This window comes from Patiria miniata, unplaced genomic scaffold, assembly GCF_015706575.1.
Source record: "Patiria miniata isolate m_02_andy unplaced genomic scaffold, ASM1570657v1 HiC_scaffold_7, whole genome shotgun sequence".
Taxonomy (NCBI): Eukaryota; Metazoa; Echinodermata; class Asteroidea; order Valvatida; family Asterinidae; genus Patiria; species Patiria miniata.
This window is the reverse complement of record NW_024037074.1, coordinates 20,434,454-20,454,243: the sequence shown is the minus strand read 5'-3', so window position 1 is coordinate 20,454,243 and position 19,790 is coordinate 20,434,454. Positions and strand designations below refer to the sequence as shown.

Below are 19,790 nucleotides of genomic sequence, written 5' to 3'. Positions count from 1 at the left end.
CATTCTACCCCCCTATTTTCTCAACGGATTCACACGATTCACATTGGTGGACTTTTGAGGCCCAAAAAAACGGATTTCCGGAAAAAACCGGAGAAATCACATCCCTGTCATGAACACTGAATACCGAGTATATAACACTGCTTCAGGGACTGCTTCATGTTGTTTCGACTGTAAAAGACTCTGACCTACTTCAGCTGTGTTTAGACGTTAGCTTGGGACAACAGGTGGCATTATCGGAGTATGGTTGTTGTTGCTGAGAATATTTGTATACAGGATTTATATTTTACCAACTTTGTCTACATTTCATTGCATCAGCTGTCGGTCAGCACTTATTAGCTTATCAGTGTCACCAACTTTTGTGAGTTATGGGTGCTAGTGAAAATGGGAGAGAGGATGGAGAGGAAGCTTGGCCAATTAATTTCGCCTGGCCTTGCGGGGAGTGTTGGGAAAAACTTTATTAAACAATCCTATTGGGTGTTGGCAGCTTAGGTACAGCTTAGGGGATAAAGTTTTTACCATCCGAAGTGTGACCCAAGCCGTCCTCCACTGCCTGTTTATTGTAGATGAAGAAATTAACAGTAAGTTGTTTAATAAGGCCCATCCCAGAGTTTCCACAATATCTGATATGTCTTTGTGTATAATTGAAAGGTGTGGAAGGGTGGTAAATCTATAAGTGCCTGTCGGAGAGAAAAACTAATATGGAAGCAACAAGAAATCCTCCCATCGTGTTTCTGGATACAATGCCCTGCTGCATTAACACATTCAATAATAAGGGACACAGAGGCACGCTGTCTATTTTTTGACTTTAATAAAACTATGTCCTAATCCAACCATAAGCTGTCCTATTCTATACACATTGAAATTTTACTGATCAACAATGCAATGCTAATTTTACTGTCACTATCTTCAGTATCAATAGTACTTAACAAGAAACTAACATGCATAAAACAAAAATATGTGGGCCATTCAAATTATAGTATTTACAACACCAAACTTAAGGCTGCCACGTTTATGTGGCTGGTGTTCAAAAGATAAGCTTGAATTTCCTTTTTCATAAAAGACTGGGCCAAACAAGAAAACACTAACCTCATATACTGAGGACATGATTACATTGCAAATGAGCAAGAGCAAGAATATTTTAATAAATAAGGTTATATCTTTTTGAGCAGTGTGGCTTGTTTATACAAACAACTTTTGCTTTTAGTTAAATGCACAGTACATTTTCTTTTTTAAACAGTGTGGAATAAGATGTTTCAGTGTTGAAATATAGGTAACGAGACTTGAAAATGGGACAGCCGTCAACAAAATGTTGAACGTACTGTTGTTTTGATGTGTTTATGATTACACAGAAAATTAATATTTCATCGCACTTTGAAATTTTACGTTTTCAAATTACAAATGTATGTTCTTTCTGACCACATTACTTCAATCTTATTTTACCGAGGAAAATGTATATAAAAGAACACAAGTAAAAGGTTTAATCCAAATGCACACACCTCCAGTCACCTATACAATATCTTTAAGAACATCAATTTGACATACAAGTTGTTCACAACTAGTACAAAACAGGGTTAATTTCTGTTCGGTTTTACCCTAGAGAAAGGAACAGAGCATTTCAAATTTTTCGGGCAATAATTAGACTGTGCCCCCCCCCCCAAAAAAAAAAGAAGGGGAAAAAAATCTGTCTATTATTCATTTTATCATGCTCAACTCAAACTGATACTTCAGAATCACATAAAATCACACAAAAATTAAAACTACAACAATTGAAGGTTGTTGCAGAGGTCTGGGTTAGTTGCTTGTTTATGGGAATAAGAAAAATACAATGTAATAATGTATTCCGTTGCTAGTTTTAATACTGGAACAAGAAAAATACAAAGAAAAAAAACTGTTTTGAATGTGGTAATACAAATACAAAGTAGTCTGATCCCCTTTTGTTCAAGTACTGTTGACGTGTGATGTTGACGTGTGTCGAAACACGATCAGGCTAAATCCAAAGATGGGAGGGAACAAGAGGACAATTGGTACATCTGGACTCATATTTTCCTTGAAATAGCTCACGAAGTAGCGGCAACAGGACTGTCACTGACTACGTGATCCTCAACATATTAATTTTTTCCCCCAGGAAGACTTTTTAATTTGTATGATTTACTTAAATGGAAAAAAAAATACAGTTTTCTATTTAGGATGTTTTCAACCCTCTCACATATGCTATTCGTTTGGCTTGCAAAAGCCCATAACCCACAACAAAGACTGAACTATTGTCGGGCTGCAAATACTTTGTAAAGTAATTATTACATGACTAAACACCGGTGGACTTTTGTGCTCGATGTCTCATTCAAAAGTATAGACCAGTAAATGATGTATTGTCAGAAATAAAAAGCAATTAAATGGGGCACTACGTCCTGAAATCCACAAATTTTATGTTTTTGGTTGTTTACTTATCCTATTTCAAAGGTCTGGTTGAAAGGAAACTATCCTAAAACCGCTTGTTTATATCGGTCGCGGAGGACATTTTGTGGCACACACACACACACACACACACACCCATTCTCAAATTTGTATCCTTGTGGAGACATTTCTTTGTTCTCGTGTAGTAAAGTGTTCAATTTTGAAAGTGAAGTTTCAAAATGCTCTTATTTTAACCAGAATTAGTTTCCTTGGCTGAAATTTGGACTTAATATCCCTTTTCTAAAACTCTTCCATTTGCGACGAATCAACCCACCTTGGAAATTCCTAGTTTTTGAGTAAAACCCATATATCTATTTCGTGGAAAACCTTGTGGAGACCTATTCATCTATAGAAATTGCCCTGTGGAGACCTTTACAATGTTTTGTTCCCTATTGTGTGTGTCTCCACAAGGATACGAATTTGTAGTCACCCACACACACCCAGGTTTACGTTACATACCTTGTGTGGACATTCCTTTGTTTTCGTGTAGTTAAGAAAACTCGGTACAAAAAATAACTTTACTTAAACTGTGAAAACTCTTTTAACCCAATTTTTTTTCTATGATTCCCTATAGTGTTTCTCTTCATTCTGCTACGGATAAACCTAACCCAAAAATGCCTCTAAACCTGTTTTCCAGAAAGGGCAAAACGTTATGTGGACACGGCTTAGTCCACATAACGTTAACAAAACCTGCATTATGTGGACATCTTTTGTTCACAAGTCCACGTAGGGAATGTAAGACAAACTCACAGAGGGAGAGTACAAAAAAGTGGAAAATATATTTCATATTTTAAAAAATATGTAACACCAAAAATAATAATGACTGGAAAGCCAATTTCATAAACTACTTTAGATGCACAAATACTGAAATTGCTCAATCCGCTCAATCCGTTCAAAGAATATCACCATTTAGACGCAATGACCCTAAAACCTGTTTAGTCCAAAAAAAAAGCAATTTATTGTGTGTTCTGACTGTTTGGAACAACAAAGAAAATGACACAGAATACTTGTTTCAACAACTGTCAACAACTGTAGTACATATCTCTATTAACAACCCTGCCTGAGCAAACAGTATGATTTATTAAATAAACTTTTTTAAAAGACGGGCCTTCGGAAGGACTTTGTTGAATATGTTTTACTTTTGGACTGAGGTTTTATCGCTGGTGTATGTTTTAAGACAGTTGTGACGACAATTCTTGAAATCGGATGAAAGAGGTTTTAGGGTCATTGCATTTAACTGATGATATACTTTGAACGGATTGAGCAATTTCAGTAATTTTTCCATCTAAAAGTAGTTTATGAAATTGGCTTTCCAGTCATTATTATTTCTGATGCGTAATATTTTTTTTAAATACGACATATATTTTTTTGGTTTGGGTTCCGCATTTTTTGACTCGCCCTGTATTTTCCAGCCGTGTCCAGTCAATTTACGGTACACGTTTTGTGTGTGTGTCACATAATGCACGCAGCACCAAGGCACAAATGTTGTTTCTCGCGCGTCCCTAGAATGCAATACATTGTGTGGCTGGATTTACAACTAGCACCCAACAGCTCGATTTTTGAGAGTCTAAATTTTGACCCACGAATACTCTACTTTTAAATGATATTTCCAATTAACATAATGTCTTCTAAAATGCATTTTCAGCCCAATTGGGCGAATTCCAGGATGTAACGTCCCTTTAAAAAAAAATATTTCGTTATAGCACAGGGAGAATGCCACACCCACACAGGCGCAACTTAATTTTGTGACTGTATGGTGATATTATGATCAGTGTTTAAGAGGTTTTGTAACTGAACAAAGAAAAGTCAGTAATTTTCGGGTGAAAAATCGAGAAAGTTTGTCCCAACCAACTGCTTTTTAACCAGTGGAGAAACAATCTAGATTTCAACTTTGAGGAACAACTTTTCAAGAAATTTAGCATGCATTGCTGTGTGGCTCACAATAGGCCTACAGAGAAAATCCATCAGCATTTATTGAGGTAGACCGCAACCGACTTGAAATAGTCCCTCTTTTTTTATGTTGTTATGAGAATTCTCTCAACTAAGGCAAAAACTATAATTGTTGCCCAATGCCATGTCTGATGTTGTGTCATTAATTGCAAAATGATAAAATATTTAAATATTGTGAGCAAATGAATCTTTAATTACTGACTGGTAACTATTCATTTTCAAATTGAGTTGGTATATGATGCAGGTAAATTTGAAAGTTGTTTCCCCCAAATTTGATAGGTCCAACAATATAACTGTTTAGCATGGTTCGTGGCCAACTACTCCCTCCGCCACTCACCTCAGGAACCATTTCTATACCATTAGGTTAAAAAAAAATTATCTCATTTGATAATTATTATTTAGTATAACATTACAATTTTAGAAACCGATTCAAAACAAAATTAGAGTGAGCTTATCATAGTGGAAAAGTCAAAAACACAGAAAATATGAATACAAGTTTTAGGTTGTAAATACGTTAATGTGAAACATTCTCAATTACAAGACATACACATGTGTTTTGAATTCTGAAAATTCCTATGTCAAATGATGGCTTATAACAAAATTATTTAAAAAAAGAAAAAGATGTATATATACACATATAACATGTTTCTTATTCTAATACTTATTTCAGGGGTGTGAGTGACCACTGATAAAAATAACTGAAAACAGCTGAACAAGGTGTAAAAAAGCTGAATTTTGGAAATCTCCTTTACTTTTGTACACAGCAAGTGAGGGGAAAAAGCTGAAATCCAAAACAAAAAAAGCTGAAATCAGCTAAAAAGCTGAGATTTCACACCCCCGTTATTTGTACCATTTTAGATTGTGCCTTAAATTTCTTTTGAAAATTTATATTCAATACGTGAATTATCAAATATTCATAAATACCTAAGGCAGTTTACCCATTCTTATTGGTCAAGAGGTCTTCATGTGGGTTGTTTTAAACAGTTGATAAAACAATGACTGGTTTTAAACACTTTTTCTGGTGTCACATGAAATTTGGACTCCAATGACATTGGTTGTACCCTCGCATGTGACCAGTTACTTTCCTAATTATCTTCACTTAGGCATGCACAATACCACCAATAAGTCTGTATTTCATAGAGTCCTAAATTCACACTACATATACATACATTCTTGTTTCGTAACTGGGGGACTATACACGTGTTGTCCCATGGTATTCTGGGGACCGAAGACACTATGAGGACAGCAGACAACCCACATACTCGGTCCTAATTTCCCCAACAATAAAAAACCTCCCCATAATGACGGCCCGCCCACCATTCTGCACCACACACCACAGTATCGGCTACATGCACTCCAATCTCCATATCAGATTTATTTATAAATACTCGTGTGAGGCACATGCCTTAAACATAACTAGAGGAGTGTTTCACAAAACATGAAGCAAATTGTTGGAAATTTATCATTTTTGTCTTGTTTTGACTTTTTGACCGAAAGCTATTGATGAATGAGAATAAATATAAGCTTGGCCGATATTAAAAAAGTACGTTTAAAACCAGCTAGGGTCGCCGATAATGATATTTGTGTCCAGGCTGAAACGTACTTGTTTACAACCGGCCAAACACATATTTATTCCCTTACTAAATGATCACTTTTATTGATATCACATGGTTTGGTGATACTCTTTAAAGCAAACAGTTGATGAGCTGCTTATTGCAAAAAGAAAACCTTTAATTTTTCTCAGTGAAAGTCGCGCAAACGAGTAACACAAAACAGTCAGACAAATGAATTTTCAAATTGATGTGGATTGTCAATGCTCTATGTGGTGGACAATGGAGCTTTGTTGAAATGATCTCATTTCTATGGAATTTACTATGAAAAAAATGCAATCCCTGCTTTTACAGGATAACTACATGCCATTTGACAGACATAAACAGAATGTTTTAAGACAAAAAAGCAGTATCACCCAAAGTTCTGTGTACATGTACATTTACATGCAGTACACATGAAATACACCCAAAATACCTACACAGAATTAGTAAATTCATAGTCACTGCATCCAGTTAATGAAAACAATCTATTAAACAACCCATACTTCCAATCAACTCTTCTTTTTTTTACTGTGCCAAACTCAATCTGCCCAGCCACAAGGTTCTAAATGCTGTGCTGTTGCCGTACCAAATTTTAAAAAGTTGAATTAATTGAGTTCAGAAAGGCAGTAGCACAGTGTTCAGAACAGGTCTTAAAGATAGAGCACTGACGAATGTAATATGAGAAACAGTCCTTTCAAATTGAGGAATACTTTAATACCAAATGCAAGTTACAAGCACATTTTCTTTCGGTTTAATCTAGCTCTACAGTGAATTACAACAAACCATGACAAGTTGTCTTGACCATCACTCAGTGCTTCTTCCTCATGGTGAATGAGATGAATGCAGTAGTCGTTTCACTTGCTGTTGTCAACACGACCTTTTCGTACTATAACAAGACACAAAAGCTCATTAGTGAGACAATGCATTGAAAAGTTGCAAAAAAATGTGGGGAAATAGGGAAACACAGCTTATTTTTCTTTTGGTTTACTGCACGAGAATAACAAAAAAGGTTAAACTAGTCCATCAAGCAAGTGGGGATGAACCTTATTTTCAGAGTTGTAGGATTCAGAGTTTGGATGTTGCAGACTAGGACTCAGACTTGGGACTTGGAAGTAAGGACTCCAAGATTCAGGTCGATTTAGTGTTTTTCCCTGCTCAAAAAGTTTCATTTGGAAAGATACTAAAGCTCTACTGATCTTAATTCACTAAATTTAGATTTGCTTAGAGATGTTGTTTCGGTCATATGAAAACAACACACAGTGCACAGTAAATATGTTTTTCAATAAATGCATACACATTTCAATGTCAGTATATCAGTATTGTCATGAATTCATTTAACTGATGCAAAATAAATTAATTTTATTGAGTTGGAAACAACCCTGAAGATATGAATGGTTCATCCACATTATGCACATTTTGGACACATCTCCAAATTCTTTGGAACAGGGTAAAAATTATCATTAAAATGAATAATTTGTCCGGTATAAATGTTGAAATTAGAGAATTTGAACTTGTTGGGTGTTAGCGGGAACTATTTTCTACCACAGACAGAAATAATTAGAAAGTCTGTTGAAAACAAAAACAGCTTTTGAATACACAGCTAAACATAGGGTATTTCAAAGATGGAACAATTTCATTAGTTTAGTTTGTGATTAATTGTACATCCAATAGTGCATATTTCGGTTAGTTCAATTACACATACCTTTGCCAACTTGTACCTTTGCCAAATCATGCATTCTTATCACAAATTCCTTTTGTTTTAACCCTTTAGTCAGTTTTGTAGCGCCCGAAACCGCTCTGCCTATTACTCACTGTTGTGCCTGAAAATGACCCAGCTCTCTATGGCTTTATTGATTTTCAGTGAAGAAACACAATGTAGTACAAGTCTAATGTGTTAAATTACAAATGTAAGCAAATAAAAAGTGGATTCCAAAATCTGGTTCTTGATAAGTTAATTTACTTCTTTGGCAGTGTTTTGAAACATCCCATAAGGTCTAAAATAATTATAAATGTGGAAATGAGTATAAATTGGCATGACTCTAATAACAAGTGATATACATATCATTATTATCATTTTTTTTTAAAAGTTGAACAAAGAAATTGACAGGAGTGGGGCTTGAACCTGCGACCTTTGGATTACCGCTCTGGTGCTCTACCAACTGAGTTATCCAGCCCTATGTTGGCAGTTCCCCAATTTGTCAATATCCCTGTTCAAGGGCACTAGTTGGAAGCCATAAACCCGTATGTACCACGCCCGAAGTTGTAATGCTATATAGCAACATTAGCATTGCTGCAAACCCGGAAATTAGCAAACGGAGGATATGGCTATTGTTTAAAGGGACACTAGGTCCTGGAACAGCCCAATTGGGCTACAAAACGCGCTTTGAATGAGATGATGTTAATCGGAAATAACATTTAAAAGTAGGATATAAACATCCACACAACTATCCTTTCAAAACTGGGATTTTTTGTGTTATTCCTGTATTATGCGTGCGAGAACAAATTTCGGGGTCCACTTTTGCGACCCCATAAATTTGAGCTGTTTGGATGCTAGTTGTGATTTCATTCGTAAAGTGTTTGCCTTTTGCGAACGTTGAAGAAACCATTTTTTTTGCATTGGTGATTGGTCACCGCTGTTAGCGAGACACACAACGTGTATATCGTACACTGAGAACGACACGAAAAACGTATTCATACTCCGTTATGTCCGATGTAAACAAGCGGGGTTTTTTTTCGTCTTTTCTCGGGAACGGTAAGACATTAGGTTGGTTTCCTTTCAACCAGATGTTTGAAAAAGGCTAAGTAAACAATCCAAAACATAACATTTTCAGGGATTTCAGGACCTAGTGCGGCACCTTTAAACAAATTTTTTAATAAACTGACGCACCTATTAATGCACCTAGTCAGTTTCCCTTTGTGGCTTATTTGAAATTTTTGTCTTTTCTATTACACCTGGAGAGTTAATTTCAATCTTTCCTTGTTCTTTGTATTTAGTTAAAATTTAAGCCTCGGGACTTGAGGATCATTAAGAAACTTACTACACATGCAAAATAGCAGTGTTATGGGAGATGCCCAACAGGCTGCAAAAAACAGAATAAAAATCATCAAAAGGGATAGGCCATTACTGGTTGATACTGCTGGTGATTAGTCAAGGGATGCATGACCCGTTTTGCCTTTACACTGCAGCACATCCCACAGGTAACGGGCTGTGAATAGGCTAATTGACTTCAGCATGTGGCTTGCATTATGCCACAACGGTATACCTTTGTAAAGGGCTCACAAGATGGCTACACTGCGGTCTAAGTGGGCGTGGTCGATGCCAAAATATGGCGGACACAAACCAGCAGGCGCCACGATAGAGATCCTGGTTCGTGTGGCGGAACTGCAGTGAAGCACAGATTGTCACCGTCCAATGTAAGTACTATTTAGGGGCAAGGATCCAAGGTCTTTCTTCCAAAATGGATGAGACAGACTTGAGGTTGGGTATCAAAAGGTCAGGTGGAAAAAGCATCGCAAGCTGTTTCTTCTTGAGAAAGGAGCCATGAGGGTAAGATGCCCAGTGCCTGGCTCAAACGGAATGTGATCTAGAGTAACGGTCAAAGCAGCTAACTCTGTGTCAAGCCATGGCTGCAGTCAGGAGGAAGGCCGTTACAATGCGATTGCAAATAGCATGAACATCTCAAAAGCTGCTGTAATAATAATAATAATAATAATATTAATAACATGCATTTATAAAGCACCTTTGCCAAAGGATTCAAAGTGCTGTAAACAAATCAACAGAATTGGGATCAAACGAAATCAAAACAAATATGTTTGTAAGAGTCCCTTAAACTGTTAAATAGATGATGCATTCTGGATGATGTTGGGAAGAGAGTTACAAGTTCGGGGTCCGTCAATGGAGAAGGCATGGTCTCCTGTGTTCTTGATAGTGCGAGGGATGGCCAAATTAGCTTCCGTGCGGAGACCTTGATGTTTAGGTTTGCTAAGGTCGACAACATCAGAAACGTATGATGGAAACTTGTTGGACACGGTTTTGTACATGTTAAGTGATGTCTTGAAGACAATCCGTTGGCTGATTGGGAGCCAGTGAAGTTCAGCAAGTAGAAGTGTGGCATGAGAGTGTTTTGGCTTTTGTTGAATCAGGCCAGCGGCTTTGTTTTGAAGTTTTTGGAGACGAGTGAGATCTTGTTTCTTGATTCCTGTGAGAAGGGAGTTATTATAATCTAGGCGAGAAAGTACCAGAACATGCACAACGACATGACAGGTCATGTAGTAAATGGACATGTAAATGGCCATGATTGCTGAGAAACTTCTGAACTGAATGAATAGCAAGGCCCATAAAGGTGGATTAAGAAAATGCCCAACTCACAGTTGCAACAAGTTGAACCTGCGTCATAATTGACCATTGTAAATGACACAGGATGACCATCAACGGTCAATGGCCACATGTCAAATGAGAACTGAGAGGTTGAAGGAGGAGATCTTGCAAGGGTGGAAGGAATGGGACATAGTGGAGAAGGCGGAAGAGTCTTGTGAGCCTCGGCTGGTGAGGCCAAAACGGGGTGACTTGTAGAAGTTTAATAATGCTCCCACTCAAACTTCCTGGACACCCAGAAGAGTTGGGGGATTGGGAGGAACCATTAGGCCCCCCAAAAAATAGTTCTGCTTCCAGTTTCCCTACCTACCCTATTTTGACAACCCCTACCCCAATTTTTTGGAGGAAAAAACACCCAAAACCATCAACTTCTGCCTTTTACCCTTGACTACACGCAGATGCCTCCATATGATCGTACACAAAAAAAATTCTCCACCTACCTACCTTATTTTCGAATGCCATGTCATCGGAAGCATAACTTTGGGGGGGGGGGGCCTTAGCCTATTTGAGGTATGGCCGACACAATAGGAGGGCGCTATTTGGTTAGGGTTAATACAAAAGACTTTACCCAAATCAAACAGTGCCCTCCTATTATGCCCACCATACCTCAATTATATTTTAAAAAACCAGAGAGCGCACTCCCCGTACGCACTCGTGCCGACATGGGCGCACAGCCGTCATACCTAAGGTGGAACAATGGATCGTCACTTTTGAATTGTTTTCTAAATATAGCAAGTGCGCACGTGTGTGCGTGCGTACGTACGTCCTATGACGTACGTACACATTGCACGCGTAGACTTGTATGCACTTGCACAGTTTACCGAGCTCGATGACGTTTCCAAGCCGTTGCTTAGATTAGCAGGGCTTATGACCAATACACATCGATCCATTGTTCCACCTAAAGTATGGCGGCAGCGCATCCATGTCGGCAGCACGGACGTGCCGACATGGACAGGCTGCCGACATGGACGTTTGTGCGCGAAGTTTATACTCGGACTCACTAATAAATGAAACCCGGGACATAATTGTTTGTGTATACGGAGTGTGCTCTCTATTTTTTTTAAATATAAGTCTATGGGGGGAACATAAGCAAGCAGCTGGAAGAGAGTCTGTTTCCCATGCCTCAGATTTTGGAAAACTGGAACAGTACCAGAAGCTAATACATGTAGTTTTACTCCTTTGCAAAAATCCATGGTAGGAGGTAGAGGCACAGGGTGTGAGGCCTACCCTGCCGGTCGATGTTGGAGACCACCGCAGCATTATTTTAACAAAGCAGGATGGTCTGGCCCTGTTCTGTGCTATGGAAATAATGGGGCATTGAAGACTGCCATCATTTTGTTGCAGTTGTTTTCTGCCTGATTACCATGCCTCAGCCAAGTAATGAGGTGATTGTAATTACAATAACTGTGGGAGCAGGGGCGTGCAGTCGGGGCCCTAATCTTTATTGTCCGTACAGTACCACTACTTAGGAAATGGGTGGACACATTGCAAGCATGACACAATACGGGAGACCACATGGGACCAAGGGTGAAGGTGGGCAAGGAAAGGAGCTAGAGTGGACATATGTAAAGATGGCATATTGGGGGTCAAGTTCAATAGCTTTGCCAAAAAGGTGATAACCTGTAGCCACACCAGGCCCAGTACAACCAAGTGTGCCAGCAGAATAAAGCACAATGGCCGACTTTTCACTTTGGTATAGATGTTGCCCTGTGGCTGGCCATGCTCAACCTTGGGCAACAATGCTTGAATGACATGTCTTGATTTAGCATCTTCTGCTCATAAGACAAACAGATAAGATGGGGAAAAGGGGGAAAAATGAAAAATCAATGAAAAATCACATGACATCATCATGTTGTTACCATTTAAAAAATTTTTTACAACACATGCACCTGAATATGTATGTACAAAGTTTCAAGCTAATTGTCCTTGTAGTTGTCTAGATATAACACTTTTAATTATACAACTTTAAGATGATGTCACATGACTCATGATGACTTCATCATGATATCACAAATGTTCCGCAAAAAATGTGTGGTGTATAAAGGAATCCTGGAACAGGCGAAAACAACTTACCACAAATCACAGATTTTAGATTGTGATCAGAAGCAGCTCTTTAAAGTGGTGGACAACATGTGTGTTCGAAAATCTGCTAAAGTTTTGCCTGCACACGAATCACACCAGATCTTGGCAGATGACTTTGCAGATTTTTTTGACGGAAAAGTCAAGAAAGTGAGGAGCAACCTTGATCAGACTGTAAAATCCAATGCTGATCTGACCAACGAGTTCTCTTCTAAGCCCCCATCCTGCTCCTTTAGTGTGTTTCGCACTGTAACTGAAGATGAGGTAGCACGTTGATCAATAGCATTGCCTTCTAAATCGTGTCCTCTAGATCCGATGCCGACATGGCTTATCAAATAGTGCTTGGAAGAGCTGCTCTCCACCATCACACAGATTATCAACCGCTCACTGTGCTCCGGCTCTTTCCCTTCAGCTTTCAAGACAGCTGAAGTAACTCCCTTGATCAAAAGGTGCACTCTTGATCCTGAACTACTCCAAAGCTACCGTAGTGTCTCCAATCTGAAATTCATATCGAAAGTAACAGAAAAGGCCGCTGTACAACAGATCTTCAAAGTGCATATCGCAGACACCACAGCTGCGAAACTGCTTTGCTTCGCGTTGTCAACGACCTTCTGCTGACCCTTGATGACAGAAAGGACGCGGTACTTGTCTTGCTTGACCTAAGTGCCACATTCGACACGATAGATCATGACATACTCATCCAACGCCTAAAGAACAGGTTTGGTGTCACAGGAACAGCACTTCAGTGGTTTTATTCCTACATACGTGACCATGAGCAGATGGTTAAGATCGGTGATTTTAAATCCAAGCCTCACGTGTTACTGTCCGGAGTTCCTCAGGGCTCCTTTGCCAGTCCTCAGATTTTTACACTATATACTTCTCCAGTTGAAGACATTGTTAAGCGTCACAAGGTCGACGGCATGTTCTATGCTGACGACTCTCAACTCTATATCAGTGTAGACCGAAACAACATCGATCCATCGATCAGCGAGCTTGAGAAATGTATCACAGAAATCAAGAAATGGAATGCAGAGAACAAGCTCTGCTTGAACGACACCAAGACGGAGGTTATCCATCTATCATCCCGTTACGCAGACACTACTTCTATTAAATCTATCATCGTAGGTGATTCTGTCGTGGACACTGTTGTTGAAGCAAAAAATCTTGGTGTCATCATTGATCAAAACCTCTAGATGATACCTCATGTCAATAACATTTGTCGTTCAGCTTCGCTTGCCATCAGAAATATTGGTCGCATCCGCAAATACCTGGACAGAAACTGCACCGAGAAGCTGGTACATGCTTTTGTTTCATCAAAGCTTGATACGTGCAATAGTCTTTTGCATGGCCTTTCAGACTTCAAAATAAACAAACTCCAGCGCCAACAAAATGCTGCAGCCCAGCTGGTTTCCTTGAGCAAGAAGCGTGATCACATAACACCCATTCTACAACACCTGCATTGGCTGACTGTGAAGAAGCGCATCATACACAAACTCATGCTTTTAACTTTCAAAGCCATCAACGGTCAAGCACCAAACTACCTACGCGAACTTATCTGCATCAAGGAACCTTCTCGCACTCTTCGATCAAACGCTGCTACCATTCTACAACGACGAACTGTGAACACTGTAACATACGGCCAGCGATCATTCTCATATACAGCTTCCGAACTCTGGAACCGGCTTCCAACTCATATCAGAAATGCCAAAACACTGGAACTGTTCAAGACTCTACTCAAAACCCATCTGTTTATCCTTTGACTTTGAACATTTCTCCAGCCAATCATTCTCGTCAATTTGTGTTGGTTTTATTTACATATGCCGTGTTTTTGCGTATAATTTGTAATTTTAAAGATTTACTCTAATTGTACACCTGTATGTTATTATGCCTGTACAGCGCATTGGGGTCTTATTGACGGAATGCGCTTTACAAGAATGGGTTATTATTATTATCACTTGTTTCGACCAATTTTAGCTTAGGGTCCTAGTCTGTTTGAAGTCAATCTGATTGTATTTGATGTCAAATTTACGATTAACAAAAATATGAACATTTTTAAAATCAGGTGATGATGTCACCGTGACATCACTTAAGATTTTGAATACTAGTATCAATATCCACCTACCAACCAAGTTTCATAACGCTCACATGCGTTTATATGCGGTTCACAAAATAACATTTTTGATGACATCATGATGATGTAACACATTCTTCAAAATTTCGTGTATTTATCTTGGACCTGCCAAATCTTATACAAAAAGAATTTTGAATATAGCTTGTTTTGTTCCTAAGATATGCAGATGAGATTAAAAATTGCAAAATCAATACAAAATCACATGATGATGTAATCTTGGTATGTGACCTTGACATCATTATGAAGGTTGGCATGTTGCATCTATGACCCAAGTGTGATTCCAATTGGACTTTAACTTTTGAAATGAGACCAATTTTACATGTTCAGCCTATTTTACAACTTGACCTCAGATGACCTTTAACCTTGGTATGTGACCTTGGACTTCATTATCATATGAAGGTTGCCATGTTGCATCTATGACCCAAGTGTGGTTCCAATTGGACTTCAACTTTTAAAAGGGGCCCGTTTTACATTATTAGCCTATTTTACAACTTCACCTCAGATGACCTTTGCCCCCCTTCCCGACGCCCATGGCTGGAAAGTTAAATTTTGACATGACGCAGACAGAAAAAATGTTGCAACCTGACGCCACTTTTTTCTTCATATATCATTTCAATGAAGGTCACTCTTTGCAAAAATGATGATAAGACATGAATCTGGGACTGAGAAATATTTCCAATTTTGTTAGGAAATTTTCTTGATTCTCCATAGACTTTGTACACAATCGCGGAAGTGGCGTCAGGTTGCAACATTTTTCCCAGGCTACATCCGAATCAATTAACTGTCTAGAGCACGTCTACGCCCATTGAAAATACGCATATAATTTAAAAATTAATAAAAACAAAAACTAACAATTTAAAGGATTAAAAGTGTATAAAATTATCAAAACAGATAGGGAATAAGATCATATAAAACTATAACCGTTAAATTATAATCATTTAATAAAAGAGATTATATATAGTGGAGTATAAAAGTCACTCTTGGCAAAGGACTAGAAAGAAGAATAATATGACAAAAAAAATCTGGTAAGCTGGATGTAGGAATTGATATTGCACACTTAAACACTGACAGGAGGAACCAAGTTGAATAAACTGGTGGAACAATTTCCATGGAAATATCTGTTGAACAGACTGAGGGTGTCATCTACAATGGGAAAGGAGTAATGATGAGCCCAACTCTTCACTAACCAAATAACGATCCGTCTTCTGCACCCGATATAATAGAGATAAATGGCAGGCAGAAGCTCCAGCCCATATGTGGCAACAGTACATTCGACTTTCGTTATTATGAGGTTTTCCGGACTTGGTTAATTTCCTCGTATTATCCGGAAGCTTGTCTTAAGCGGAAAGCCGTGTTTCCCCATGATCATGTGCACAAACTACGAGTGGATGCATCACAGGTGTTTTCTTTTTGCTTTCAAAACTCTTTTCTTTTTGCTTTCAAAACTCTTTTCTTTTTGCTTTCAAAACTGTTCTAATGTATAACATATTAAAGTGAAATGCAAAGTTATAGTGCATAATATGAAGCAAAAAATGTTTAATGTAATAAAGAAGAAAAGGAGAAAAGAATAAAACTGACTGACAACGTGCCAAAAAGTCAACGAACCCGTCATGCGATGTCAAAGCAATAATGTCAACATCGTGCACAGCACACGTGAGTACATTAACATAAGCTGGTAATCATCTGCAATGAATGCATGCAATGTACAAGGAGGAGGAAAGTAAGAAACCACACGTTTGGAGTGGATAATAGAGAGTTCTTCCAGACTGGAGCACAGTACTCAGCCACTGAGCAGCAGAGAGCTAGTGCTGATGAGCGGAGTGTCTTTGCATTTGCTCCCCAGGTCGTACCGGCAAGCATGTGGATTAGGTTGTTTCTGGTCCGAACATTGGCAGCCACTTTCTGTAAGGTGAGATTTGAAGGTGAGTGTTCGGTCCAAGGTGACGCCAAGATAAGTGGGTCTAGAGACGTGGCTTAGACGATTGCCGTTGAGGAAAATGTCCAGCTCTTGGTCACTTCTAGCATTGTGCAGGTGGAAAACACTAGATACTGTTTTGGCTATGCTGGGCTGACGTCGCCAGTGTTTGCAGTATCCGCTGATCTTGGCTAAGTCACTGTTGATGGTAGAGCCAAGGTTTTCAAACTTTTCAGCTTGATGGGCAAGGCAGATGTCGTCGGCATAGATGAACTTCCAGCAGATTGTGGCTGGGTGGTCATCGATATACAGGTTGAACAGAATGGGTGCCAGTACCGATCCTTGTGGCAAGCCGTTCTTCTGCCTTCTCCAGGAACTGCTAGTGTCTCCCATGTGAACACGGAACTGTCGTTGTTGCAACAGCAGCTCAACTGTGTCGACAGCCCAGCGTGGTAGGACTTTGGAGATTTTAACTAGCAGACCTTTGTGCCATACAGTATCGTATGCAGCAGTTACATCGAGGAAGACAGCGCCAGTCTTGAAGCGTTGCTGGTATCCGTTTTCGATGTAGGCGGTGAGGGCAAGAACCTGATCTTGTGTACTTCTGCCAGAACAGAATCTCGCTTGCTCGATGTGCAGTACATCCTCAACAGTTGGCTCGATCCGGTGGAGGATGATCCGCTCTAACAGTTTGTAGCACATTGAGAGGAGATCAGAGGGTAGCTGGAAGCCAATTTTGGGTCTTTCCCAGATTTGGGGATGGCGATGGTTTTAGCAGTTCTCCAGGTTTTGGGAAGACTTTTCTCCAAAGTAACCTGTGAAAGGAAGAGTGCAAGCCAGTTTCTTGCTGCATGTCCCAGATGTTGCAGGAATTCAGGGAGGATGTTGTCGTATCCTGGGGCTGTTCCACACTTCAGATCTTTCAAGGCTGTGTTCACTTCTTTGATGGTGATTGGGGTTACCGTTGTAGTTTGGTCTACTGGTCTTGACTTCCTGAGTGAACGCCATTCTTGTGTGATCTCATGTTTGATCTTTTTGTCAATCGGAGCTTTGCCCACGTTGATAAGATGGCTAGCTACTGCATTTGGTTTGACTGATGGTCTGGTTGAATTGGGGGGTTGTTGATTGGAGCCGAGGTTGCGAATAAGGTTCCATCTTTTTCTGACTTGAGTGTGTGAAGTTCAGGTTGCTGGTGGTTTCCTCCCATCTTAGTTGGTGGGCATTGTCAAGACATTCGATGAGGTGATCAGCAATGCCTGGGTCGCCTGAACTTGTGTACTCTTCTAGAAGTTGCCGACATTAGGAGTCTAGGCACGGGATATAAATAGGTCGGAAGCCTCACGGAATGTTGGCCTTGGCTGCTTTGAAGATTGCTTTCGAAAATCTAGTGTATGCTTCAGTCACTGAGGGCCCTTTGATGGGGATGCAAACGACACTCTTCTCAAGCTGTTCAGAGAATTTCGTCCAGTTTGCCTTACGAAAATTCCAGCATGGTTTTTGTAGTGATCTGGTTATTGGGATGCGTAACCCAACATGTGTCACAATAGGTCTGTGTTGACTCCTTGGGAAGTCATCCAGTACTTTTACGGTTGTTCGTAGAGGTTGGCCATGATGTGAGGTGACCCAGCACAGGTCAGTCACGATTCCAGCTATTTGCCTTTTCATACCCCCAGGTTGCATGGTGGCTGTTGAAGTCTCCCACATAGATGGCTGGGTGTTGATGAGCTGGCAGAGCAGCGTCGATCCAGTCGGTGAAAGGTGGCTTGTAGACATTGATGATTTTATAGCTGCCCACACGGATTGTATCAAAAAGTTCTGCTGATTCAAGGAGTTCAGTGTCAGCTATGTCAGATCGAAGGTGGCTCTTCCGTACTGCTGATGACCTGCGAAGGCCACAAGGTCGTAGTTTGCGATCTTGAGTCTGCTTCTGGGGTCCTCAGCACCAACGTGTACTTCCTGGAGGCAGATGACGTCAACTTTTTCTGTGGAGCAGATTGTAGCTAGGATTTCACACTTTGCAGCAGAGATGCCTTCAATGTTGAGCTGGAGGATTCGGACAGCAGGGCCAATGTCTAGAAAGACATTGTCTGCGACTTGATGTTCGAGATCGGGGCCAGGATCCAGTACAGGATTTGGCCAGCTGTTTGGATCATCAGTTTCCCCAGGCAGACCTGGGTACTCACGGGGGGGTGCGACAAGAACGCTGATCCATTATCCATTAGTTGCGAGGTGGTAGCCAGGAATGGATTTTTATTTTTTTCTGCCTGGGATTTTGCTTTTTGAGGAATAATGGGGTAAATCAAATTAGGTTTTGCCCTTCACCGATGTTTAAACACTGTATACTCAGTGTGTTACCTCCGGAATGAAAGTTGGAAAAATCACTCGGGTTGGACTCGAACCCACGACCACCTGCTTTCTAGTGCAGATGTCTTACCACTCGACCACCGAGCTAACAGGATCGGTTGGCTGGTTCGAATCTGATGTACATAGCAAGGGGTACCGCATAAACTAAAGAGAAGATTGGGGTCAAAAATTCCACTAATTGGAGCACCTCGTTTATTTTCAAAACGTCACGTCGGTGAAAGGCAAAACCTAATTTGATTTATATCACCCAGGTGCAAAAATTCCATCTTATAATAATAATGGGGTACTTCAAATGAGCAGCCAGAAAATGGTGTCTCATCATACACTCTCATGGCAACAGTGAGTGGTTACTGGTACGAGTGTGTGAATTCATTGCTGGAAAATCAGGTAGGAAAGTGTACTCTTCCTCCAAAATACTATCCCAAACTAAAGAGAAGATTGGGGTCGAAAATGCCACAATTTGGAGCACCTCGTTCATTTTCAACATATAAAATACATGTACTTAAGTTAACGCCCACAGAGGTGGGCTAAACTACACAATGCCCGAAAATGGTTGGCCCTTATTGCATAAATTGGTACTTACTTTGCTTTATGTGCCAGACTCAAATGGCGACATTTTGGCTGTTCTCGACTCGAGACCAGCAAAATATCGAGACCCAAGGGGACCGAGACCGAGACCAAGACCGAGACCACAGCTCCTAAGACCGAGACCGAGACCGGCAAAAAGTGGTCTCGAGACCGAGACCAGTCTCGAGACCTACAACACTGATTGTTACACTCTACAACACTGATTGTTACACTCTATGGCGGATATTTTATTTTAATGAACGATGATCGGGGTGGGCTTCATTTTATTTCTGTCAGGAAAATTCTTTTTTAGGCAAGGGTATGGATGGCGTTAGGCGTATTTTTTTAACATCGTTTCTTTCCCTG

At 39.9% G+C, this 19,790-nt stretch overlaps 1 protein-coding gene across 1 annotated transcript in view; it reads right to left on the bottom strand.

Annotated features, from left to right (window-relative positions):
- Positions 1-4,382: 4,382 nt before the first annotated feature.
- Positions 4,383-19,790, bottom strand: part of LOC119745900 (tropomodulin-2-like) — a 106,351-nt gene continuing 90,943 nt past the window's right edge. The window contains exon 10 of the mRNA XM_038222578.1: positions 4,383-6,879. Within this exon, the coding sequence (XP_038078506.1) occupies positions 6,848-6,879 (32 nt within the window). The 3' untranslated portion in view covers positions 4,383-6,847. The remainder of the gene's footprint in view (positions 6,880-19,790) is intronic.